General features: G+C 37.9%; 1 protein-coding gene across 3 annotated transcripts; it reads left to right on the top strand.

Annotated features, from left to right (window-relative positions):
- The first annotated feature begins 1,116 nt into the window (after positions 1-1,116).
- On the top strand, positions 1,117-22,959 carry PNLIP (pancreatic lipase). 3 transcript variants are annotated; one of them, XM_077779477.1, is made up of 14 exons: positions 1,117-1,207; positions 3,355-3,481; positions 3,625-3,670; positions 4,869-5,023; positions 10,181-10,303; positions 12,719-12,853; positions 13,611-13,722; positions 15,381-15,500; positions 15,617-15,736; positions 16,223-16,341; positions 19,478-19,607; positions 20,794-20,902; positions 21,486-21,650; positions 22,856-22,959. In XM_077779477.1, the coding sequence occupies exons 3-14, from the start codon at positions 3,625-3,627 to the stop codon at positions 22,917-22,919; spliced, it is 1,398 nt and encodes a 465-aa protein (XP_077635603.1). In that variant the 5' UTR covers positions 1,117-1,207; positions 3,355-3,481; the 3' UTR covers positions 22,920-22,959. The 3 variants fall into 3 exon arrangements, with proteins under 3 accessions (XP_077635603.1, XP_077635602.1, XP_077635604.1); XM_077779476.1 differs by lacking the exon at positions 3,355-3,481 and having other exon boundaries at positions 1,122-1,207; XM_077779478.1 differs by lacking the exons at positions 3,355-3,481; positions 3,625-3,670; positions 4,869-5,023 and having other exon boundaries at positions 1,122-1,207.
- The last annotated feature ends 381 nt before the right edge of the window (positions 22,960-23,340 follow it).

The raw sequence follows: 23,340 nt of genomic DNA, 5'->3' as shown, positions 1-23,340 counted from the left end.
ACCCCCGAATCAGCATTCTTCTGCTCAGAGCAGTCTGGCATCCTCAGGTGAGCATGCCCTGACTCCCACTGGTGGCCCTGGCAAGAACCTGAACTGGATAAGGAAGGACAGGACAGGATCTCTGAAGGCTAAGTAAACAAGTCGCCGTTTGGCCACCATGCTGGTTATCTGGCCACACAGGTGCCCCAGCGCTTTTCTTTCCCTCACTTGCATTTGATATCACAAGGTTTCCAGAATCAGAGCCTAAACATATGTCAATATTTAACCCCTCTGCAAACACTGCCACTGGATTAGAAACTTCCCAGTTGGACACTTTTATTTTTAAATGTCCAAGGTTTTAGAGTCAAAGTTATGTCAATGTTATGTAACGCTCTGCTGAGTTCCGGAGACATGAGATGATTTTTCTATGAAAGTCTGTTTTCAATGTGATGTGACACCTGGGAGTGGAAAGCCAAGGCTCTCTCGTCCTTTATAGGACCCACCTCCTAGCCCATGATCCTGGGATGCACAGAGTAACAAAGGCTAGTGGAGAGCAGGGTTTGGGTGATAGCTCCAACCCACCTACTCACAGTGCTCGAGAGCTTCCTATGTATCCAGCACCCTGAACTGCTCCAACTATCTTAAGTTACATCTGTGAGCCCAGGCAGCACTGGGTGACTTTTCACTAAACCCTGAGGTATTATATGGCTTCCGATTGCTTGTAAAACAATGGTCACTGTCAGGGATTAAATTGAAACAAAATGCCCATTAGAATTAAAATTCTACAAAAACGGAGTGAAGAATTGAGTGATTATTTTCTTATAATCCAGTAACTAGCAGGAAAGGGGAATTTTAAAACCAAAATTTGAAAAACAGCTGTCAAAGTGTTAATATTTTGTATGAATACCATCCAGATCTCATGGTAGGGTATACAGCCAAGGACTCAATATTTGGTAACTGAACTGTTCTTGAAAGTAGAGGAAATCATTGTACAACAAAATAATCTCTACTGGTTGAGGTAATACTAGTTGTTATAACCCTGAAATATCAGTGGCTTAAATCAATAGGAATTTATTTCTTGCTCACGTACATTTCAGAATGGATGTTCATGATTCATGTGTGACTTTCTGTGAAGCAGGAAACTCAAGCTCCTTCCATTTTGTGGCCCTGACAGCTTCCACACATGGCCTTCAAGATCATGATACTTGTCTACATCAAGCCATGGAAGGTAAGGCACATGGAGGATCATGTGTGGGTTTATGTGAACAGGACTGGAACTGGTGCATATCTGTGAACTCGCATCTCATTGGACAGAAGTTGATCGTGTAGCCCATCTCCCTGCAAAGGAGATTGGGTAATAAAGTCTAGTTCTATTCACTATAGGAAGAAGCCAACAGTCTCTACCACACACTCTATAAACAGACATTCCTAGATCACATGTTAGTGATCTCTAGGAAACAATATGGTTCATAAAATTTTACAGCCCAGCTAAAGAGTTCAGCAAGATTGAATTTAGAGGAAGTCATTCATCCAGAACTGACATGATAGACTGCTGATGATGTACAATTCTCTTCTTAGCTCATAACAGTTTGGGAAATTGAATCTTCTCAAAACATTCTAAAATTTCAACCTATTTCAGTTTATAAAATAATTGCCCATGACCTCTAGTCTCACATTCAGAATTTGGTGACTTTTAGTTCTAATTCTACAGCCCATATTGGATAAAAGTCACCCAAATGATGGATTAAATTTTGTACCATCTAAAATGCCAACCTAGAAATTTGGTGTGAATTATTTGGTAATTCACACAGAATGTATTTTGCTTCATAGTAAAATGCAGAGTAAACATTGGCTTATTTTTTTTTAGTTTGTTTGCTTGATTGTTTTCAGTAAAATAAGATTCAGAAATTTACAGTTTTTTATGATAAGACTGTGTAGGAAGTTGTTCTGGAGCAATTATGCAAACTAAATTGCTTTTCATTTCATTTCATTTCTTATTTATTTATTTATTTATTTATTTATTTATTTATTTTAGAGAGAGAGAGCAAAAGCAGGGGAGATGAGGTGAGGGAGGGGGAGAGAGAATCTTAACTAGGTTCCACACTAAGCACAGAGCCCAATGCCAGGCTCAATCTCATGACCCTGGGATCATGACCTGAGTCAAAAGAGTCAGACTGTCAACTGATTGAGCCACCCTTGCACCCCTTGAATTGTTTTTCATATTCATTTCCTCATTTGTTCATTCATCCAACAAAGGTGTGTTTAGAGTCAGCTATATATCAAGCGGGCTAGATGCTGAGTGAGGAGTAATAACAAGGCCCAGAGAATTTAATCCTTCTCAGACTTTATGACCCACAACTGACTATGATTGATATCAAATGAGGGAGGTTAAAAAGAGAGGTGTTCTTAGAGGGAATAAGGAAACCAACCCAATCAGGGCTGGAGAAGGATCCCTAAGGAGGGGATTGAATGCTGAGACAAGAAGGATTCGGTGGGAATATGGCTCAACTCCAACCCATGGAATTCCTTCCTGGTGTCTTCTGTTCTGATTTTAACATCTCTTTGCCCAACTTTTTGGAAACTTCCTTCATACAAAAATAATGTCATTGCTTTTTTCTGTACCTGTAACCTTTGCCAGGGAACTGAATTGTTATTTGACAATTTTTGACCTACAAACATCGCAATTCCATATGGTCCAGCTTATATTGGTGATGGTATCAGGCTGAATGGTTCCAGTATCTTAAAATTATGGTATCCCGTTACAGTGTTTTTAAAATTTATTTTAGGCAATCTATCACCAACTGAACACATTTCTGTTCTTTTCCATCAAATGCTTCTCTCTCAGATTATTTTTCTTTGACCATTATTTTTCCAAGTTGAATTTTATTTTTCTCTCTTATTCATAATTTTATTTGATGGTGAGGTCACCAGTTCTGCCTCTTTGCTGTTGGAAGTACCCCATCTCCTTTTGTCAGTTCATTTATTCTTTTCTCTATGATATTTTTGAGAAATAAACTAGTTCCATGGACTATCAAAATAAAATATCAACGGCTTCCCTAAAAGGAATGAACACTCTTGAAGAATTGCTTCTAATTTCATGCTTTTGAGGGTAAGGCAAGGTTATACAAAAACTGCTCAAGCTGGTAAGCTTTCACTATTTGTTTTCAAGACTGCTGCTTGAGAATTGGGCAGACTAGAACCTTCACTACAGGGCAGACTAGAACCTTCACTACAATGAAATTATGGTGATTCGGAGCATTACATAATCTCATTGAGACAGAACAGTCTGTATGAACCCTTTTCTCATCTTCCCACAAGTACTATGGAAAACTTGACCTACTCTATCATTCTTGGTTTATTTTTGATTAAAACCAGAAATGCATACTTGGAACTTCCTCTCATGCCACTGTTCCATGGAACTTCTCAAAGAGATAAGGTTTGCTTATAAAAGGACCTTTCAGGCGCTACCTTCTTGTGCGTGGAACCTGACGGAACTGCCACGGTGAGTCAGGAAAACATATTTTCCAAGCCCTAATTTATTAGAATTTACTGATTTTCCCCCAGAAGTCTAACTGAACTTGAATTAAGCCAATCTTTTTAAAAACCTATTTAGTCAGACTCAATCATATTTTTAACTTTATTTAGATGCTGCTAATCTGGACACTATCAGTGCTGCTGGGAGCAGCAATAGGTAAGAAAAGATATTTATGCAGTGCTGGAAGAGATTTCCTGCTTGGTACTGTCAAGAAAGTCTATCATGCCTGAATTTGAGCCACTCAGGGATAAGGCGTGAGTGAGAAAGGTGCATGATTGGGAGCACAGACCCCTGGAGTAAGGTTGCCAGATAAAATCTAAGATATGCAGTTAAATTTGAATTTCAGGTAAACAACAAGTATTTCAGATAACCAATGAATATGTAGCAAAGTTATACTGAAAAGTATGCACTGTCTACCCGAAACTCAAATTTAACTTTTACTTTTATTTGCTAATCTAGCAATCCTGACTTGGAATCCAGTGTGGGGTTTGAACCCTCGCTCCACCAGCCACGACTGTATTACCGTCAGCAAAATTCTTAACCTCTGTGTGCTTCACTATCTTCATCTGTAGAATGGGAATATAATACCACCCCTGACACAGGCTACCTGTGGGACTTACATAAGACAAGTCCTGTAAATCATCTTGCCTGGTACCTGGCACATAGTAACGTTCTGCAAACGCAGCCCTCACAACAGCTACTACTACTACTACTACTACTACTACTACTACTACTACTACTACTACTACTAATCCAGACCTCATCCTCCTAGACATACCTTCTTTTGTGTTGTTCTTTTCTGGGTTAGCATTCAAGTATAGAGTTGTGTCAAACCATGGATTTTCTATTTGATTATTCATAAGCAGCTTCTTCATCATGGAATCCAAACCTCTCCTCACACATTTGGGGACCAAAGTACTTAGCCAGGTAGAGATATAATGTTTTGGTATTTGCATGAAACTTAAACTCTCTACTCAAAGCCCAACACCAGAAGGTGGCTGTGAGGAGCTGAAAACCTCACCCCTCTCTACCAAGGCCTGGAAATACAAGGCTGCTCTTTTCTTGGGCACCAGCGGCCCAAGGAAGACATGTGCATTGAGAAGCTAGACTGAGTTCCAGCATGAGCTGGATAGAGACAGAGTGGAGTGATGTGACCATACATTGTAGAAATGAAGACCAGAAGTCTGGGACATTGAAGCTGTTTTGTGAGTGCATAGATAGCAATATGTCTGGGAATATGGAGGAAGTTATTGTGGGCATAAAACTTAATTTAACTTATATTTTGGAAGAGAGGCCATTAAAAAGGGCATTCTGATTAAACTGACATCCTTGAAACACTTCTGGGTAATTACAGGAAGAGAAGTCTGCTTCCCAAGACTTGGCTGCTTTAGCGATGATGCCCCATGGGCAGGAATTGTGGAAAGACCCCTCAAAATATTGCCCTGGGCACCAAAAGATGTCAACACCCGCTTCCTCCTATACACTAATGAGAACCCGAATAACTTTCAAGTAAGAGAACTCATTGTTTTCAGAACTAAGTCCTATCTATTTTATGTGATAAGAAAATATATTTTTAAGTTTTGTATAGAGAACACATTAGTGGAATTTGCATCATTATAGACTTTTGGGGCAGTGAGGCTAAGTATTATTTTATATAGCTTACTTATAAAAGGTCCACTAACTTGGTATTATTCTCTCTTTTTGTTTTAATTTAGATTCACTTTATTTTCTATTGAAGAATAATTCACATACAATATTTCATGCATATCAGATGCATCACATAGTGATCACATTGCAAAATGATCACCACAATAAGTCTAGCTACCATCTGTCACCATACAAAGGTGTTACAATATTATTGACTATATTCCCTATGTTGTACATTACATCCTTCTGTCTTATTTATTACTGGAAAATTGTACCCCTTAATCCCCTTCACCTATTTCATCCATCCCCCACACCTCCCTCCTCTCCAGCTACCATTTTAGTTTGCTCTCTGTATTTATGAGTATTTTTCTGTTTTGTTTTGTTTAATCATTTGTTTTGTATTTAAATTCACAAATAAGTAAAATCATATGGTACTTGTCCTTCTCTTTCTAACATAACACTCTCCATAGTCCATCCTTATTGTCATGAATGGCAAGCTTTCATTCTCTTTTATGACTAATATTCCATTATGTGTAATGTATGTATGTATATATATCATACATATCTTCTTTGTCCATTCATCTATCAACGGACATGTAGGTTGATTCCATATATTGGTTATTATAAATAATACTGCAATGAACATAAGAGTGCATACATATATTCAAATTGATGTTTTCATTTTTTTCAGATAAAAACCTAGGATTGGAATTGCTGGATTATATGGTAGTTCTATTTTTAATTTTTTTAGGAACCTCCATACCATTTATAATGGTGACTGCACCAATTTACAATTCTGCCAACACTGCATGAAGGCCCCCCCTTTCTCTACATGCTCACCAACACTTGTTAATTCTTGTCTTTTTGGTAATAGCCATTCTGACAGACGTAAGGTGGTATCTCTTTATGGTTTTTATTTGCATTTCCTTGATAATGAGTGCTGTTGAGCATCTTTTCATATGCCTATTGGCATCTATATGTCTTCTTTGGAAAAAATGTCTATTCAGGTCCTCTGCCCGTTATTGAATCTGTTTTGATATGGAGTTGTATGTGTCCTTTATATATTTTGGATGTTAACTCCTTATTAGATATATCATTGGCAAATATCTTCTCCCATTCAGTAGACTGCCTTTTCATTTTGTCACTGTTTTCCTTTGTTGTAAAAGTCTTTTTAGTCTGATGTAGTTCCATTTATTTATTTTTGCTTTTGCTATTCTTGCCTGAGAAGACAGATCCAAAACTTATTGCAAAGATTGAAGTCAAAGAACCTATAGCCTATGTTTTCTTCCAGAAGTTCTATGGTTTCAGGTCATACATTTTGTCTTTATTCTGTTTTGAGTTTATTGTTGCACATGGTGTAAGAAAGTGTTACAGTTTCATTCTTTTTCATGAGGCTCTCCCACATCATTTATTGAAGACTGTCTTTGCCTCACTAGATATTCTTGCCTACTTTGTTGTAGATTAATTAACCATGTAAGTGTAGGTTTATTTCTGGGCTCTCTGTTCTGTGCCATTAATCTATTTTTCTGTATTTGTGCCAGTACAGTAATGTTTTCATTAGTCTAGCTTTGTAGCGTAGTTTGATATCAAGAGTGTGATACAACTTTGTTCATCTTTCTCAAGATTACTTTGGCTACTCAGGGTCTTTTGAGGTTGCATACAAATTTCAAGATTTCAAGATTATTTTTTCTAGTTCTATGAAAAATGCCATTGATTTTTTTAATAAAGATTGCATTGTATCTATCTATTGCTTTGGGTAGCATGAACATTTTTAACAACATTACTGCTTCCAATCAATGAGCAAGGTAATCTTTCCATTTATTTGTGTTGCCTTCAATTTCTTTCATCAGTGTCATTGTTCAGAGGACATATCTTTCACTTGGTTGTATTTATTCCTAGGTATCTTATTCTTTTTGATGTAGTCATAAATGAGATTGTTTTCTTAATGTCTCCTTCTGATAGTTTGTTATTAATGTGTAGAAATGTAATAGATTGGGACACATGGGTGGCTCAGTTGGTTGAGCAACCAACCCTTGATTTTGGCTCAGGTCATGACCCCAGGATTGTGGACTGAGCTCTGCATTGGGGTCTGCACTGAGAGCAGAGCCCACTTAAAATTTGATCTTTCTCCTTCTATCCCTCTCCTGTTTGCATGTTCCCGCTCCCTCTCTAAAAATAAAAAATAAAAATAAATAAGAAGAAGAAACACAACAGATTCCTGTAAACTGATTTTGTATCCTGCAACTTCACTGAATTCATTTTTGGTTCTAGTAGGTTTTTTGGTGAAGGCTTTAGGGTTTTATATAAATAGTATCTTGTCATCTACAAATTGTGACAATTTTACTTCTTCCTTTCCAATCTGAATGACTTGTATTTCTTTTTCTTGCCTAATTGCTGTGGGTAGGACTTTAATACTATGTTGCATAGAAGTGGCAAAAGTGGGCACCCTTGTTTTGTTCCTGATCTCAGAGGGAAAAAGCCTTTAGCTTTTCATTGTTCAGAATGATGTTAGCTGTGGGTTTGTCATATATGTCTTTTATTATGTTGAGATACATCTATTCTATGCCCAGTTTATTGAAGTTTCATCATAAATGGAAGCTGAATTTTGCAAAATGCTTTTTCTGCATCCATTGAGATGATCATTTGATTTTTATTCTTTGTTTTGTTAGTGTGGTGTATCACACTGATTGATATGTGGATATTGAACCATCCTTACATCCCTGGAATAAATCCCACTTGATCATGTTACATGATCTTTTTAATGTATTGTTGAATTCAGTTTGCTAATAGCTTGTTGAGAATTTTTTTAAATATTTTTACTTATTTCTAGGAGAGAGAGAGAGAGAGAGAGAGAGAGAGAGGGTGAGCAGGGGAGGGTCAGAGAGAGAGGGAAATACAGACTCTGAAATAGGCTCCAGGCTCTGAGCTGGCAGTCAGCACAGAGCCCGACGCGGGGCTTGAACCCACGAACCGCGAGATCATGACCTAAGCGAAAATCGGACGCTTAACCGACTAAGCCACCCAGGCGCCCCTCTTGTTGAGAATTTTTACATCTATGTTATCAGGAATATTGGCTTGTAATTTTTTTTGTAGCGTCTGGTTTTTGTATTAGAATAATGCTGACCTCCTAGAATGAGTTTAGAAGCATCCTTTCCTCTTCAATTGTTTGGAATAGTTTGAGAAAGATGGGTATTAACTTTTCTTTAAATGTTTGGTAGAAGTCACCTGTGAAGCGTCTGGTCTTGGACTTTTGTTTGTTGGGAGTTTAATTACTAATTCAATCTCCTTATTAGTAATCAGTGTGTTCAGTTTATATTTCTTCCCGATTTAGTCTTGAAAGATTGTATGCTTCCAAGAATTTTTTCATTTATTCCAGGTTGTCCAATTTGTTGGTATATAACCAACTAGTAGTCTCCTATGATCCTTTATATTTCTATGGTATCAGTTGTAACTTCTTTTTCATTTCTCATCTTATTTATTGGCCCTCTCTGTTTTTTCTTGAAGGGTCTAGCTAATAGTTCATCAGTTTTATTTATCTTTCATTCAAAGAACCAGTTTTAGTTTTATTGATCTTTTCTATTTTTTTTTTAAGACTCTATTGCATTTATTTCCATTCTGATCTTTATTATTTCCTTCTTTCTACTAAATTTGGGCTTTGTTTGTTCTCCTTTTTTTAGTTTCCCAGTTATCTAGTGTGAGGTTAGGTCATTTATTTGAGCCTTTTTAAGTTTCTTGATGTAGGTGTGTATGACTGTAAACTCCCCTCTTAGAACTGCTTTGCTGTATCCCATAGATTTCTGAACACTGCATTTACATTTTTATTTGTCTCAAGATTTTTTTTAACTATGTCTTTGATTTCTCCCTTGACTATTCCTTGACCCATTGGTAGCACATAGTTTAGTCTTCACATGTTTGTGTTTTTTTCACATTTCTTCTTGTAATTGACTTCTGGTTTCATACCAGTGTGGTCAGAAGATATGCTTGCTATGATTTTAACCTTTTTAAATTTATCAGGTCTTGTTCTTGATAAATAGACATTCTCCAGAATAAAGCACGTCTACATGCACTTGAGAAAAATGTGTATTCTGCTATTTTTTGATAGAATGCCTTGTAAATATATGTTAAGTCCATCGGTTCTAATAGGTCATTTAAGACCACTCTTTCCTTATTGATTTTCTGTTAGGTGATCTATCCATTGATGTAAAAAAGGTGGTAAAATTCCCTGTTATCTTTGTGTTACCTTAAATGTCTTGCTTCGCATCTATTAATATTTGCTTTATATAAAAAGGTGTTACTATGTTGAGTGAATAAATATTTGCAAGTGCTATATCTTCTTATTTAATAGATCCTTTTATCTTTATGCAAAGCCCTTCTTTGTTTCTTCCAACACACTTCATTTTAAAGTCAATTTTGTCTCATATGTGTATGAGGTTTCTTTTCGTTTCCATTTACTTAACATATCTTATCCCATCCCTACATTTTTAGTCTGCAAGTGTCTTTAGATATGAAATGGTCTAAAATGATCTAATGGGCAGCATATAGATTGTTCTTGTTTTTTTAATCCATTCAGCTACTCTTTGTCTTGACTGGAACTTAATGTCATTCTTATCCTACCTTTATGTTGCCATTTCATAAATATTCTAAGCATTGTTATATGTTTATATATAATAATGTATAAAATCTCCCAACATTACACACACATATATGCACACACATACACACACACACATACACACACAACAAAGCCTTCCTTTGCATGGAGATAAGATCCCTACATCAATGTTATAGCAGATGTTTATCCTGAGTAGAGCAACTGCAGAAATGTTATGATGTTATTATGTCTGGAAAGTAGTGACTTGATGATGATTGCAAATAGCTTGCCTGTAATAGGAGAATGCTTATTCACAAGGATCTCAAGCCTTGGTGGTCTTTTCCTACTCACCATCTCCCTCCATGTACAAATGGTTCTATTGGACACTATAAGAAACTTGACATTAAACACTTTTCTTCTCAAAATAGGAAATTGTTGCAGATCCATCAATTATCACGGACTCCAATTTCAAAACAGATAGAAAAACCCGCTTTATAATTCATGGATTCATAGACAAGGGAGAAGAAACCTGGCTGTCCAAAACATGCAAGGTGAGATATGGTAATCAATTAAGGGAGGGTTAAGACTGATGATTAGACTGATCATTAACAGACTGATGATTAACAGTGAGGAAGGCACAGGCCCCAACCAATCAGGACAGATGCCAGCCACTATGACACCAGAGAATCACTTGATTCCTCTGGGCCTGGGGTTTCTGGGCGAGGTCCAGAAGGTGGTAGAGGGGTGGAGGGGACTTGGGACAGTCAGGCAGAAAGGTTGCCAAGCATTTGATGGCTCTGTGTAGTAGCTATTTAATAACTAATGCAGAGATATTTCAAATTTTAGCAATGAATGTTGCCATACTGATGCCATATTAGTTGTATTTTCAATAACTTTTAATTTTTTTCAATAGGTTTTAATTTCCATGTGAAGAACTAAGATAACTCATTTTGCCCAAACTAATTGTTTTCCTTTGATTTTCACTTGCCACTCTTTGGTCTCCTACGGAAGCAGTATCTAGGAAAACTCTGTATGTTTTCATTGACGGTTTCTGTTGTTTCAACAGTAGTGATCCAATTTTCTTCAACTTGTCTTTGGCTATATGCCTCATTATAATGAAGAATTAAAAGACAGAAAACCAAACAGAGCAATTTTTTCTAGCAACTGTTGTGCTTGAGGAACATTATCATTGATTCATCTATTCATCAAGCTTCTGTGGCCAGCATGGTGCACAGCTGTGTGCAGCTATTTCTTCAGGGGGCTGAAAAACTAAGACACAAAGATCTTCCTAAACACTTTTAATTTCAGACCTATGACTCAAGCCAAAGACTGGATTGAGTCAACTGTAGAGACTATTTGCTGATCCTGACGATAGTCAAAATTAACAGGCTTTGCTTCACAAGTTCAAAAATAATCAGTAAAACCTTACCTTGTCTTCTAAAATAATTTAAAGCTGATGATAATTGGGGAGAGGGTAGTAATAGATTCTTATACAACAGTGAAGGAAAAAGACTATGATTCCTAGCTCAAAGGGGATGTAAAGTTTTATTTCTGAAATCCCAAAAGCAGGTTTATTTTTCTTGTTTTTTCTTGCATGCTTTGTCTTTGACAAAATGGTTGCTTTAGGATACAGAAATGGGTGGATTAAACTAGAATGTTGGGGCACCTGGGTGGTTCAGTCAGTTGAGCATTCGACCCCTGGTTTCAGTTCAGGTCATGATCTTGGGGTTTGTGAGTTTGAGCCCCACATTGGACTCTCTGCAGACAGTGTAGAGCCTGCTTGGAATTCTCTCTCTCTCTCTCTCTGTCCCTGCCTTGCTCATGCTCTCTCTTTCTCTCCCTCTCTCTCTTTCTCTCTCCCTCTCTTGGTAAATAAATAAGTTTAATAAACTTGAAGATTAAAGGTCCTAGACTATAGTTCTGACTCTTTTCTTAGCTAACATGACATTAGCAAATCATTTTCACTCTGAATATTTCTATCTATAAAATAAAAAAATTGGAGATGATTTATAAGATTGCTTTATTCTTCTGAAAGTCTTCTTGGAAAAAAAGGTGGGGATATGTATAAACATACACACACCCAAACAAACAAAATTCCTGCCAGATCTAACATTCATGAAAGTATCATTGACCCCCATCAAACAAGGCTTCTAGTAGATATCTTGTAGGTTATGCGTTTATGTAAAATAACTCTTCAATTATTTCTTTTCTCTTCCATAAAATTTGACTAGTCTTTCCATTATGTAAAAGCTCACTTNAGAGTCCTCACGTAGGCTTTCATTTATTTATTAGTCCAATAAATATTTATTGAACACCCACTATGTGCTAGGAACTATTTGAGGCACTGAGAGTATAGCAGTGAATAAGACAGGCAATGCCGTGGGGTGCATTTAAATAAGGGACAATGTAGGCTTATGACACTTATGATGCTCTAATGAGACAATCCATTGTACCACATTTTAATATTTTTCCTTTCAACAAATGTCTATGCATGTGTTACAGTAGATATCCCAAGAATCCAATTTCCATTATGGTCAAAACTTCAATTTGGAGCACATGTTAAACTTTTTTGTTTTTAATATTTATTTATTTTTGAGAGAGAGAGAGTTAGAGTGGGAGTGGGAGAGGGACAGAGAGAGAAATACAGAAGCCAAAGCAGGCTCCAAACTCTGAGCTATTAGCACAGAGCCCAATCCAGGGCTTGAACCCACAAACCGTGAGATTATGACCTGAGCCAAAGTTGGATGCTTAACTGAGTGAGTCACCCAGGCACCCCAGAGTACATGTTAAACTATAAAAGAAATTTCATATCCATAACAGACTGGAGGTTTTGTTCATTGTTTTGAGGTTAAAAACAAGCTTGATGTTGTATAGGTCAAGAAGGGAATTTACACTCATTCTCATATGTGTTATTAATTAATAAACATCCCAAATTATTCACTAATTTATTATGTCTGTTCCATCAGAACTTGTTTACAGTGGAAAGTGTGAACTGCATCTGTGTGGACTGGAAAAGTGGTTCCAAAACCGGTTATACACAGGCCTCGCAGAACGTCCGGATTGTGGGGGCAGAAGTGGCATATTTTGTTGAAGTTCTTCAGGTAATTACCTCCAAGTTATATAAAAGCCCATGCACATCGCTCTCTGGATTCTCCTTCAGAAAAAGAAAAAAAAAGTGCTGTAGGTATGATAATTGTGAAAGCCATTTCTCTACTGAAACTTGGCTTTCTATGTGGTTGAAAAGAAACATACAATATCGATCAACCAGTCAATCTAGATTTGGGCTTCATTAATATGCCTATTAAAATCAATAAGCTAGTTCTTTTAGGGGATGTTTCTCAAGCAACCAGGTAGGCTGTTTCTACTGAATCCCACCAGCACTTCTTTTAATTTTATCAGTTATTAAAACAAGTTGGCATGATAATGTCAACCTTCAGATTAAACTATCTTGTTTTTGGTTTTGTATTTTATATTTTTAACAGAAGCACAATGACAACAAGCGAATCTGATTTGGTAACGAAAACCTTAAAAAATGTTAAACTGGAATGTGCTTAAGTAATTGCTCTTATTATTATTTTCTAACCTGTATACTTGCTTCACCACCTCTGGGTAACAATTCCACAAGAATTTCCTCTACATAGTAAAACTACAAAAGAAAATCCTGCTCCCACCAGTTTAAATGTTAAACCATTGCCATATTCTATTCTGACTGGAAAAAAAAAAAAGTCCATGAAAATCAGTAGCTTTGAAGGGGCAGCATGTCTTCTTAAAACTCAGATTTTGAGGTCATCTCCTTCTGTGGCCATCTTGAATTTTGAAATATTTGAAAACATTATGAAGAAGTTTTCTTTCCAACAGTCAGCATTTGGGTACTCACCCTCCGATGTCCACATCATTGGGCACAGCCTGGGTGCCCATGCAGCTGGGGAGGCAGGAAGGAGGATCAACGGGACAGTTGGACGAATCACAGGTCGGTCAAACAGTAAAAGCTGAAAAATTGGACTAAACGTTGCCTATATGGGGTATAAAAGGAGGGAAATTCAGCATTTTCTGAATTGAGCCACATGATCAGGAATCTATTCTGAGGACTTGTGAAATTTTTACTAATATTGATCTTTGTCTACAACAGAGCCCTGTCTTTATGCTTTTGTTTGTTTGTTTTTGAGAGAGAGAGTGTGAAAGAGAGAGAGAGGAAAGGGGGGAGGGGCAAAGGGAGAGGAAGAGAGCAGGCTTAACTCCCAGCATGGAGCCCGACTCTGGGCTCAATCTTACAATGCTGAGATCATGACCTGAGTCAAAATCAAGAGCTGGATGCTTAACTAACTGAGTTGCCCAAGTGCCCCATCTGTTTAACATATATATATATATATATTACATGTGACTAAAATTTGAATTAAGATCAACAGGGAGTCTTATTTACATCTGTTTTCCTGTTTTCAGGCATTCACAAAGGACAAGTTTAATGAATAGAATAAACAGCATAAGGGGCACCTGGGTGGCTCAGTCAGTTGAGGGGCTGACTCTCTGTTTCAGCTCAGGTCATGATCCCATGTTTCGTAAGAGTTTGAGCCCCACATTGGGCTCTGCGCTGATAGCAAGGAACCTGCTTGGGTTTTTCTCTCCTTCTCTCTCTGCCCCTCCCCCACTTGTGCTGTCTCTGTCTCCCTCAAAATAAGTAAATAAACCTAAAAATATCTTATAGGATAAACAGCATAAATAACAAAATAAATAATAAATAAAATTAAATCCGAAGAGCTCAAAAACGTATAGTTAATTATATTCTGCTTTGATAGCAATCAATAATAAGCCTAATCCTCATCCACCACAAGCTAAGAGTTACAGGAGACAGGTGGTCAGGCCAGGCTGACCAGTCCTGCATGCTGCTAGTTAGATAAAAAGTATTATTTCACAAATCTCAGACTGGTTGCTTCTGGCCAATGGGGCCATATGTTGTATACTCAGGCCCTAAAACGACCTTGTAAATTTGTAGGAAAGACTGCTTTCCTAGAGCTGAGAGATGCCTATTTCAGGGAGCAACCGTTTTTCTTTTCCATCTTTGAGCTCTCTCTCCAACCTTCTGATTCTTTTTTTAATACTTAGGACAAACTGGTCATGTTTGGATTGGTGGGGGCATCCAAATGTCTATCAGTAACTTGCTGGAGAGAACATCCTTCCTCATAGTCCATGAATGTTTACAAGAGTCTACTCAGCCAGGCAGTTTGTGAAGTTGTGGTCCTGCTGACCATGAATACTAAAGTCCTTGCCCTTATAGGATTTTACAGTATAGTAGGGTAGGTGTGGAAGGGGAGACTCTTTTAGCCTGAACAACTTTTAGTAATCTCATGTTTCTCAGAGTTCCCTGTAACTGCTGCTAGTGGCCAGGATTGTCCCAGTGACTAGGCATTCATATGGAGAGCCAGATTCCATGGGTTGAGAAAAATGTGCTGTAATTCAAATACTAAATTAGACACAGAAAGTCTAAGAAAATGACAAAGTAGGGAAGAACTAGCTTATCTTCTTCTACACAAAAGTCACGGTTCTCACCAATGCTTGCACTTGGGTAGCTAATTAATGAAGAAAGGTGAATGCAAACACTGATATTAATAAGACACATCCTACCTACTTTAGGACTGGATCCAGCTGAACCTTGCTTTGAGGGCACACCTGAATTAGTCCGACTGGATCCCAGTGATGCCCTATTTGTGGATGTCATTCACACAGATGCTGCCCCTATAATCCCCAACATGGGTGAGCTCTTCAATTCATCCTCCACGAGTGTTTATCGAGTCTATACATTAGAGTGCTTTAGAGTGTTTCGACTCTATACATTAACATGAACTTTCTCATATTTTAAAATTTCTCAGGATTTGGAATGAGCCAAACTGTAGGCCACCTAGATTTCTTTCCAAATGGAGGAAAAGAAATGCCCGGATGTCAGAAGAACATTCTCTCTCAGATTGTTGACATAGAGGGGATCTGGGAAGGTAAAACCATTATGGACATGAAGAGACTTTCTTAGGGCAATATCTATATTTCACTCTGCTAAACTTGCTAAATATTTTGGTACAGGTCTCACATTTTCTGTAACAATGGACTTTTAACACAAAATATAGGTTTTCACTGAGGAAAGTTGGGCATGAGGAGACTCTAAGAAAGAAAATGTAATTGTAGTCAACTTTCCAAGGATCTAATTCAGGGAATGCATTACTAAGTTGTACTTATACCTATGTGGACCCATCTTTTCCTTCTAAAGTTACTTTTCCATTTACTATTACTATTAACATTTTAAATAGTACTTAACTCTGTTCACATCACAAATCATAAATACTCTTCATCCATGATTTTGTTCTGTGACCACCATGAGTTCACATTAATTAGAAAAATCTACTCAACAGCTGTGTTCTAATCATAACATTAACTTGGAAAAATAAGATCGGTTGCTGATGTGTAAATCATGTCTGATTTCCAAGGGACTCGCGACTTTGTGGCCTGTAACCACCTAAGAAGCTACAAGTATTACTCTGATAGCATCCTTAACCCTGATGGCTTTGCTGGATTCCCTTGTGCCTCTTACAATGTTTTCTCTGCAGTAAGTAGATTCCACTTTGTACCTAGACTTTGTGACCATCACATCTAATGACTGGTATAGTTCACTGTACATGACATGCACTCAGTGAATGTCACTATATGATTTCCACATTATTTATACTTTTAAACACACACATTTTTAATTTTTATTTGAAGTATCATTGACATACATATTTACTGTAATAGTGATAAGGCATTGGAGAACTTTAGAGAAATGGGCTTGTATGCTGAGATGCCCCATGTCCACCTTGTTCTCTATCACTTTGGTATGTATCGCGTAAATGCTCAAACTTGTCTTAGAAGTTATTGTAAGTAAAAAAAAAAGTAGTCTATGGAAATCTGAGCTATGGCTCCTGGATGTTGATAAATATGGAAAACTTGTCTTAAATGCTGATCCCATAGAACTATATTATTATGGGCATGTGGATATTTCTGTGCAAATTTATAATTGCTAAGTTTTTATTTTTTGCTTATTTGCTTGACTTTGAGTTTTCATCTTGTTTGGTATTCGCTAGATATCTGGGTTAGAATCCTTAAATGTGATCTTGAAAGTGATGTATCTATTGTCTATTATTTAAAAAAATTTTTTCAACATTTATTTATTCTTGAGAGACAGAGAGAGAGCATGAGCGGGGGAGGGGCAGAGAGAGAGAGGGAGACACAGAATCTGAAGAAGGCTCCAGGCTCTGAGCTGTCAGCACAAAGCGTGATGTGGGGCTCAAACTCACGAACCATGAGATCATGACCTGGGACAAAGTCGGACGCCTAACCGACTGAGCCACCCAGGTGCCCATCGTTTGTTATTTTTTATTGCTCTTCCTTTTCACTATAAATTTTTTCCAAACAAAATATGTAACCTATGTCATTTAGTAAATAAAATTTTAAGTAACATGCCAGGTGAAGTCATAATTACTAAGGATGTGTAACTTAGTGATGTAGAGAAAGGATATGAAACCTGATTTCACCATTAATGGTTGAATGATTTGGACAAAATTTTTAACCTCTCTAAGGCAGTTTTTTCATTTCTAAATGTAATAATAATGGGAGACTCTAAATATTTGGTGGGAGGATTTAATGAGATGATATGTTTTAATTGCTTAGCCCAGAATTTAGAATATAATAATTAGCATTCAACAAATTTTGGCTATATGTGTGTCTGGGATCCATATTTTATTCACAGTATAGCTTATGTACACAAGAACACCAACCCCTTTCTTTTGTCTAACTTTATTTTTATCTTGTTCCCAAACCCCCCATCTCTATGTAATGGGAAAACAAGCATAGACGTTTCAGGTTTCATTCAATTAAAATTTAGTCTGATACAGTAATATATTTAGTCCTTTTAGATGGTGCTCAGACACTTTTTTTTTGAGAGAGTGGGGGGGGGAGAGAGAGAGAGAGAGAATGCATGCACACAAGTGCCCATATGAGCAAAGAAAGGACAGAGGGAGAGGGAGAGAAAGAGATAGAATTTCAAGCAANCTAACTTTATTTTTATCTTGTTCCCAAACCCCCCATCTCTATGTAATGGGAAAACAAGCATAGACGTTTCAGGTTTCATTCAATTAAAATTTAGTCTGATACAGTAATATATTTAGTCCTTTTAGATGGTGCTCAGACACTTTTTTTTTGAGGGGGGGGGAGAGAGAGAGAGAGAGTGCATGCACACAAGTGCCCATATGAGCAAGGAAAGGACAGAGGGAGAGGGAGAGAAAGAGATAGAATTTTAAGCAGTCTCCACACCCAGTACAGAGCCCAACATGGGGCTCTCAAGACCATAAGATCATGACCTGAGCTGAAATTGAGACTTAACCTACTTAACCACTTAACCTACTGAACCACCTAGGCAACCTATTCAGACACTTGTGTAAGAAAATGTTATCAGTTGGGGTATCTGGGTGACTCAGGAGGTTAAGCATCTGACTTTGGTCATGATCTCATGGCTCACAGGTTCAAGCCCCATGTTGAGTTTGACACCCAGACAACTGAGCTGACAGCTCAGAGCCTGGAGCGTGCTTCAGATTCTGTGTCTGCTCTCTGCCCTCCCCTGCTCATACTCGGTCTCTCTCTCTTTCAAGAATAAATAAAAACATTTTTAAAAAAAGACAATATTATCAGTTTTGAATATATCTCAGCCTTTGGACCTCTTCATCAGCTTCTCTCCAAGCTGGTATTGGGCAAAATGATCGTGATGGTGGTGGTCAGTGTGTGTATGGGGGGGTCCGCATTTTTGATGGGCATGATGTTGGTGTCTGCAGATAATGTCTAGACACATCTATTCTTCTAGCTTGGCCAACTTCCCCAGATAGCCTTGGCCATTTCTTCTTGACTGGCTCAGTCTCCCCTTAGCTTTTGCCGGCTGCAGACCCCGACACTTGGTCCAGTTCCCATCTGGCCCATTGACCCAAGAGTATGCCCCTTGCCTCCATCATGGAGCAGGCTTGCCCCTCCACAGCAGAAATTGTGATGTCTGTCTTTCCCACTCTGTTTCTCCCTCTCCCTCTTTTCTTCCCACAATTCCTTGGTCAAGAAAGGGGACATTTTTCTATGTGATACATCTTCTCCACACCCCAACTTCACAGCTATGACTTAAGGGCCAACTGGGACATTTTCTGTTCACATCGGGAAAACTCTGAGATCTGAATCCTTCAGACCTTAATATGGGAAGCAGAAGCTAAAAATTTTGAGAAAAAAGCTAACTTTTGACCCTTTCATCCTACTAATGGGCCTAATTTTGCATATCAGAGCTCATCATCAACCCCTACTCTTTCTTTTGCAATCTTTCTAAAATAAATTCTAACCACCTGTAGGCAGATGGATGTCTTGGGGCCACCTGAGCAACTTAAAAAGGCAAGAGATAAGATTAAAGTATATGTAGAAATATGTATCTGAAGTCCCTTCTTCTATGATTTTTATAATATTTTTGTATCATGTTATTAAACAGTAAAATCACTGACTTATCATTGTGACTAATGAAATGCATGTTTAACCTTTGCTGAGATACTATGGAAGTCCTCTGTTGCCATCAGTACAGAATTGGCTTTACAATTTCTAAATTGCAATAACATGTGGGAAAAGATGGTACGCTTATTAGCTCAGTTGGTTATCCTTATTCATCATTTGTTCATTTCCCCTAGGACAAGTGCTTCCCCTGCCCGAGTGAAGGCTGCCCACAGATGGGTCATTATGCTGACAGATTTCCTGGAAAAACAAACAAAACGGGCCAGGTATTTTATCTAAACACTGGTGATGCCAGCAATTTTGCCCGTAAGTTTCTATTATATTTGCCTTAAATTCCTAATGCTACATATTTTATCATGTTTGGTGAAAATGTGTGAAATTGCTCTTCCACAGAAAAGTTGTACTCTTCCCAAACATGGAAAAATATTCGAAAGTTATCATGCTCAATGTATCTTTGGCTCAATGGGGCAACAGAACAGAGTTTTGGGGGCCTGAACTAAAATGATACCAAGGTGAATTCCTTCATATTTGAACTCAGGAGGCTTCTTCTGTTCCAGGCTGTTCCAGGTTTCCCTAAAAAAAAAAAATTGTGAGGTTTTGTACAAACAGAAAAGTAATCCAGGAGAGAGATGGTAGAGGTTGTGGGATTGGAAGGGAGTTGACAGACTGAAGACTCATGGAGGGTGGTAGCCTCCATGAGTGACAGGAATTAGAGGGTGCAGGGATGGTAAGGCACGGGGACAGACTCCAAGTTTCCTTCCTGGGTCACAGAGGAAGAAAATTACTGGAGTCAGTGGAGTTGACTGCACTGTAAAAACCAAAGCCAAGTTTAATTCCCTCCTCAGTTTGACCCAGGCTAGCTCCAACTGGCATAAACTGCTAGTTAACTATTGACTGGTACCATAAAGTGGTTACCCTAACTTAATCCATTTCCAAAGCTGAATTAAAAACTTTTTAAAATAAGTGTAGACAATTTAGACCTGTGAAAAAGAATTGATGAAAATGTTACATTCTACCATTTTCCTACTTTCTTTTTACAGAAAGTTCTTATAATAAAACAAATTGCTAGGTCAAAAAATTGAAAGCAAAATATATGACTTAGTTACATTACTTGAAATTTCTTGATTTTGGAAAGATTCTGAGCTCTTCTCCTGACCCCACATCTGTCTTATGAATATTTAAATAAAGGAGTATCTATGACTATTTCCTTAGAAGAACAGTCTATACCGAAGCCCTGGGTGGCTCAGTTGGTTAAGCATCTGACTTGATTTTGGCTCAGGTCATATCTCATGGTTGGTAAGATTGGCCCCGTGTCAGGCTCTGTGTTGACAGTGTGGAACCTGCTTGGGATCCTCTCTCCCTCCCTCTCTATCTGCTCCTCCCCCGCTCATGTTCTCTCTCTTTCTCTCTCTCTCTCTCAAAATAATTTAGCCTGTCTTCAGAATATCTTCTGTATAATCTGCCATTTCACAAATATTTTCACCATTTGCAGGCTGGAGGTATAAGGCAGCAGTCACACTATCTGGAAGGAAGGTTACAGGACACGTGCTAGTTTCTTTGTTTGGAAATAAAGGAAATTCTAAACAATATGAAATTTTCAAGTGAGTAAAATATTACTCTAAGCTTCCTAAGTGTTGGGATGTTATGTACATATAACACATGTTATGGACATCAGCGTTTACTCATAACCATATGGGAGTATAGGACCACCACATATCATTCCAAAGAAGAAATTGTTTTACTTTGCACCTTAATACATTTCAGAATTCTGTATCAGAATTTTCTTTGTCAGAATTTTCCTGAGAAAGCCACTGATGTCCGCTTTGACTCATGGCATCTGATTTATAATCAGTAAATAATTATTCTGCCTACATAACAACCAGGAAAAGATGATATGATGATGTCATCACTTATTAAATTGTGGGAGAATTGTGACCAAAACATATTTGAAGTTTTATTGAAATAAGGATGACGTTAAAGTAATATGAGTTATTGCTGGCAAATAATCTGCCACTAAGCTACCATACATGTTGGCATCTACTTAATAGATTAGAATGGCAAATGTACTTCAATCATCTTACTAGAGATGCATTGTCAGCTGGTTTTAGAGACATATATGTATATATCAATATATGTATTTTTGTATGTTCACGTAATGTTTTCATTAACTTCTCAACTCCCAAGGGGCACTCTCCAACCCGATAGCACTCATTCCAATGAATTTGACTCTGACGTGGATGTTGGAGATGTGCAGAAGGTTAAATTTGTTTGGTACAACAAGGTGATCAACCCAACCCTACCCAGAGTGGGAGCATCCAAGATCATGGTGGAAAGAAACGATGGAAAAGTGTAAGTAATAAAAATCCAGAGAGATTTGCAGTATTGGGTCACTTTTGTAATTCTATTCCCACCGGAAGTCTACTTTAAGTTAAATCTCCGTTAGTGGTTCTCCCACACCATGGTCATAATTGCTTCCTAGTCCCTTCTGTTTCTTTAGGAAAAAGAGCAGAACGTTAGGGGGAATAACTTTGAGAGATTTGTAGATGAGTATGTGTTATCTGATACAAGTGTTAAAATGAGAATCTGTCTTCACGACCCTAAGTGAAAAAGAATGATTTCATTTAGCAACTGTGTGTGACAGCAGATCACTGGTTGCCTGGGGAGAGGAGAGACAGGAGGGGATGAGGAGAGATTACAAAGCAACAGGAGAGTAATTGGGTGTAATGAATATGTTTACTCTCTTGGTGGCAGAGATGGGATAGAAGGACTACTCTTATCCCCTTAACAAATAATTAAATGAAGGCTCAGTGCCATAATTCGTGGACAGGAAATTTGACTCCATCAAGTTGCTAACTACCACCAAAAAAATTTGTTCACCTTTATTTATATATAGATAGTGTGTGCCCTTCTTTTCTTGTGCTCTTTATCAAGATTAGTGTTTAACCTTTAATGTGCTATTTGAAAACCTGCCAGCCATCAGACCACAGGGAGGGAAATGAAGAGGAAGAGAAAAAGAGCATCTTCTCAGCACCTTGTCTGTGCCAGGCACTTTATGTATGCTTCCCTATGTTATTAAAGAAAATTAGCTTCCAAGCAAACTGAGTATTGGTTAGTCTTAATGGGTAATGCTCGTCAGTTTCAATTCAATGATTGAATTGAAATAAGAATGCCTAGTGAATGTAATACCAGGACCTCAGAAATATCCCTCTGGCTGATTTCTCATGATACTGCTGACCCTACTTTTCCTCAGTTGTGTTGACTTACCATGTGCCAAGTGCTTAGTAGGTGTTTCTAGAATATGACAAATGAATACTCACTGTCCTTAGGGGTGTCCAATGAAACCACCTCCCTCTGCTATTGCACAACCATGAGAGCACTGGAAAGGAGAATTCAGTCCTTTATACAGAAGAGGTCTGTCTTCCTTTGACCAATGTCCAGTCTCAGGCACATGGAGTGGCTCTCACTCAGACTGGGGAGAGTAGAGGCTGTCTTTATGCTCAACACACCAGTTATTTACCAGGAAAAGCTGATTTTCTGTTGCTTTCTCTCTCCAGGTTCAATTTCTGCAGCCAAGAAACTGTGAGGGAAGATATTCTGCTCACTCTTACCCCATGTTAGGAGCAGCTGACATATGACCACTGCACCTTACTGCTAATAAAATCTGCTGGCAAAGCAATCCATTCCTTTGTCATCATGTCCATTTTTTCCAGTGTAACTTTTGTACAATGTGATTAAAATCCAAAATCTGGAGTTAGTCTGAAAAACCACAAATGACTATAGAAGCTGGATGCATATTATGTGGCGTTTGAGCTTGGGAATATTGTTTAATTAGCACGGACATCATGTCCATTGCTAATATTACTGATGTCATTCTGATCACTTAAGGCAGACTTCCAGATCCAAGATGACCCCCTCCTGGTGTGCACATGGCAAGAACCAATCTTTGCCACTTTCCCATCTTCTTTACATTTGTTGGAGTTAATCAGACATCTCAGAAGAGATGACACATAAAGAGAGAAGGACACAGCAGATCCAATGC

This window comes from Crocuta crocuta, unplaced genomic scaffold, assembly GCF_008692635.1.
Source record: "Crocuta crocuta isolate KB4526 unplaced genomic scaffold, BGI_CrCroc_1.0 scaffold138, whole genome shotgun sequence".
NCBI lineage: Eukaryota > Metazoa > Chordata > Mammalia > Carnivora > Hyaenidae > Crocuta > Crocuta crocuta.
The sequence above is the reverse complement of the archived record's forward strand: the minus strand, read 5'-3'. Positions and strand labels throughout refer to the sequence as shown.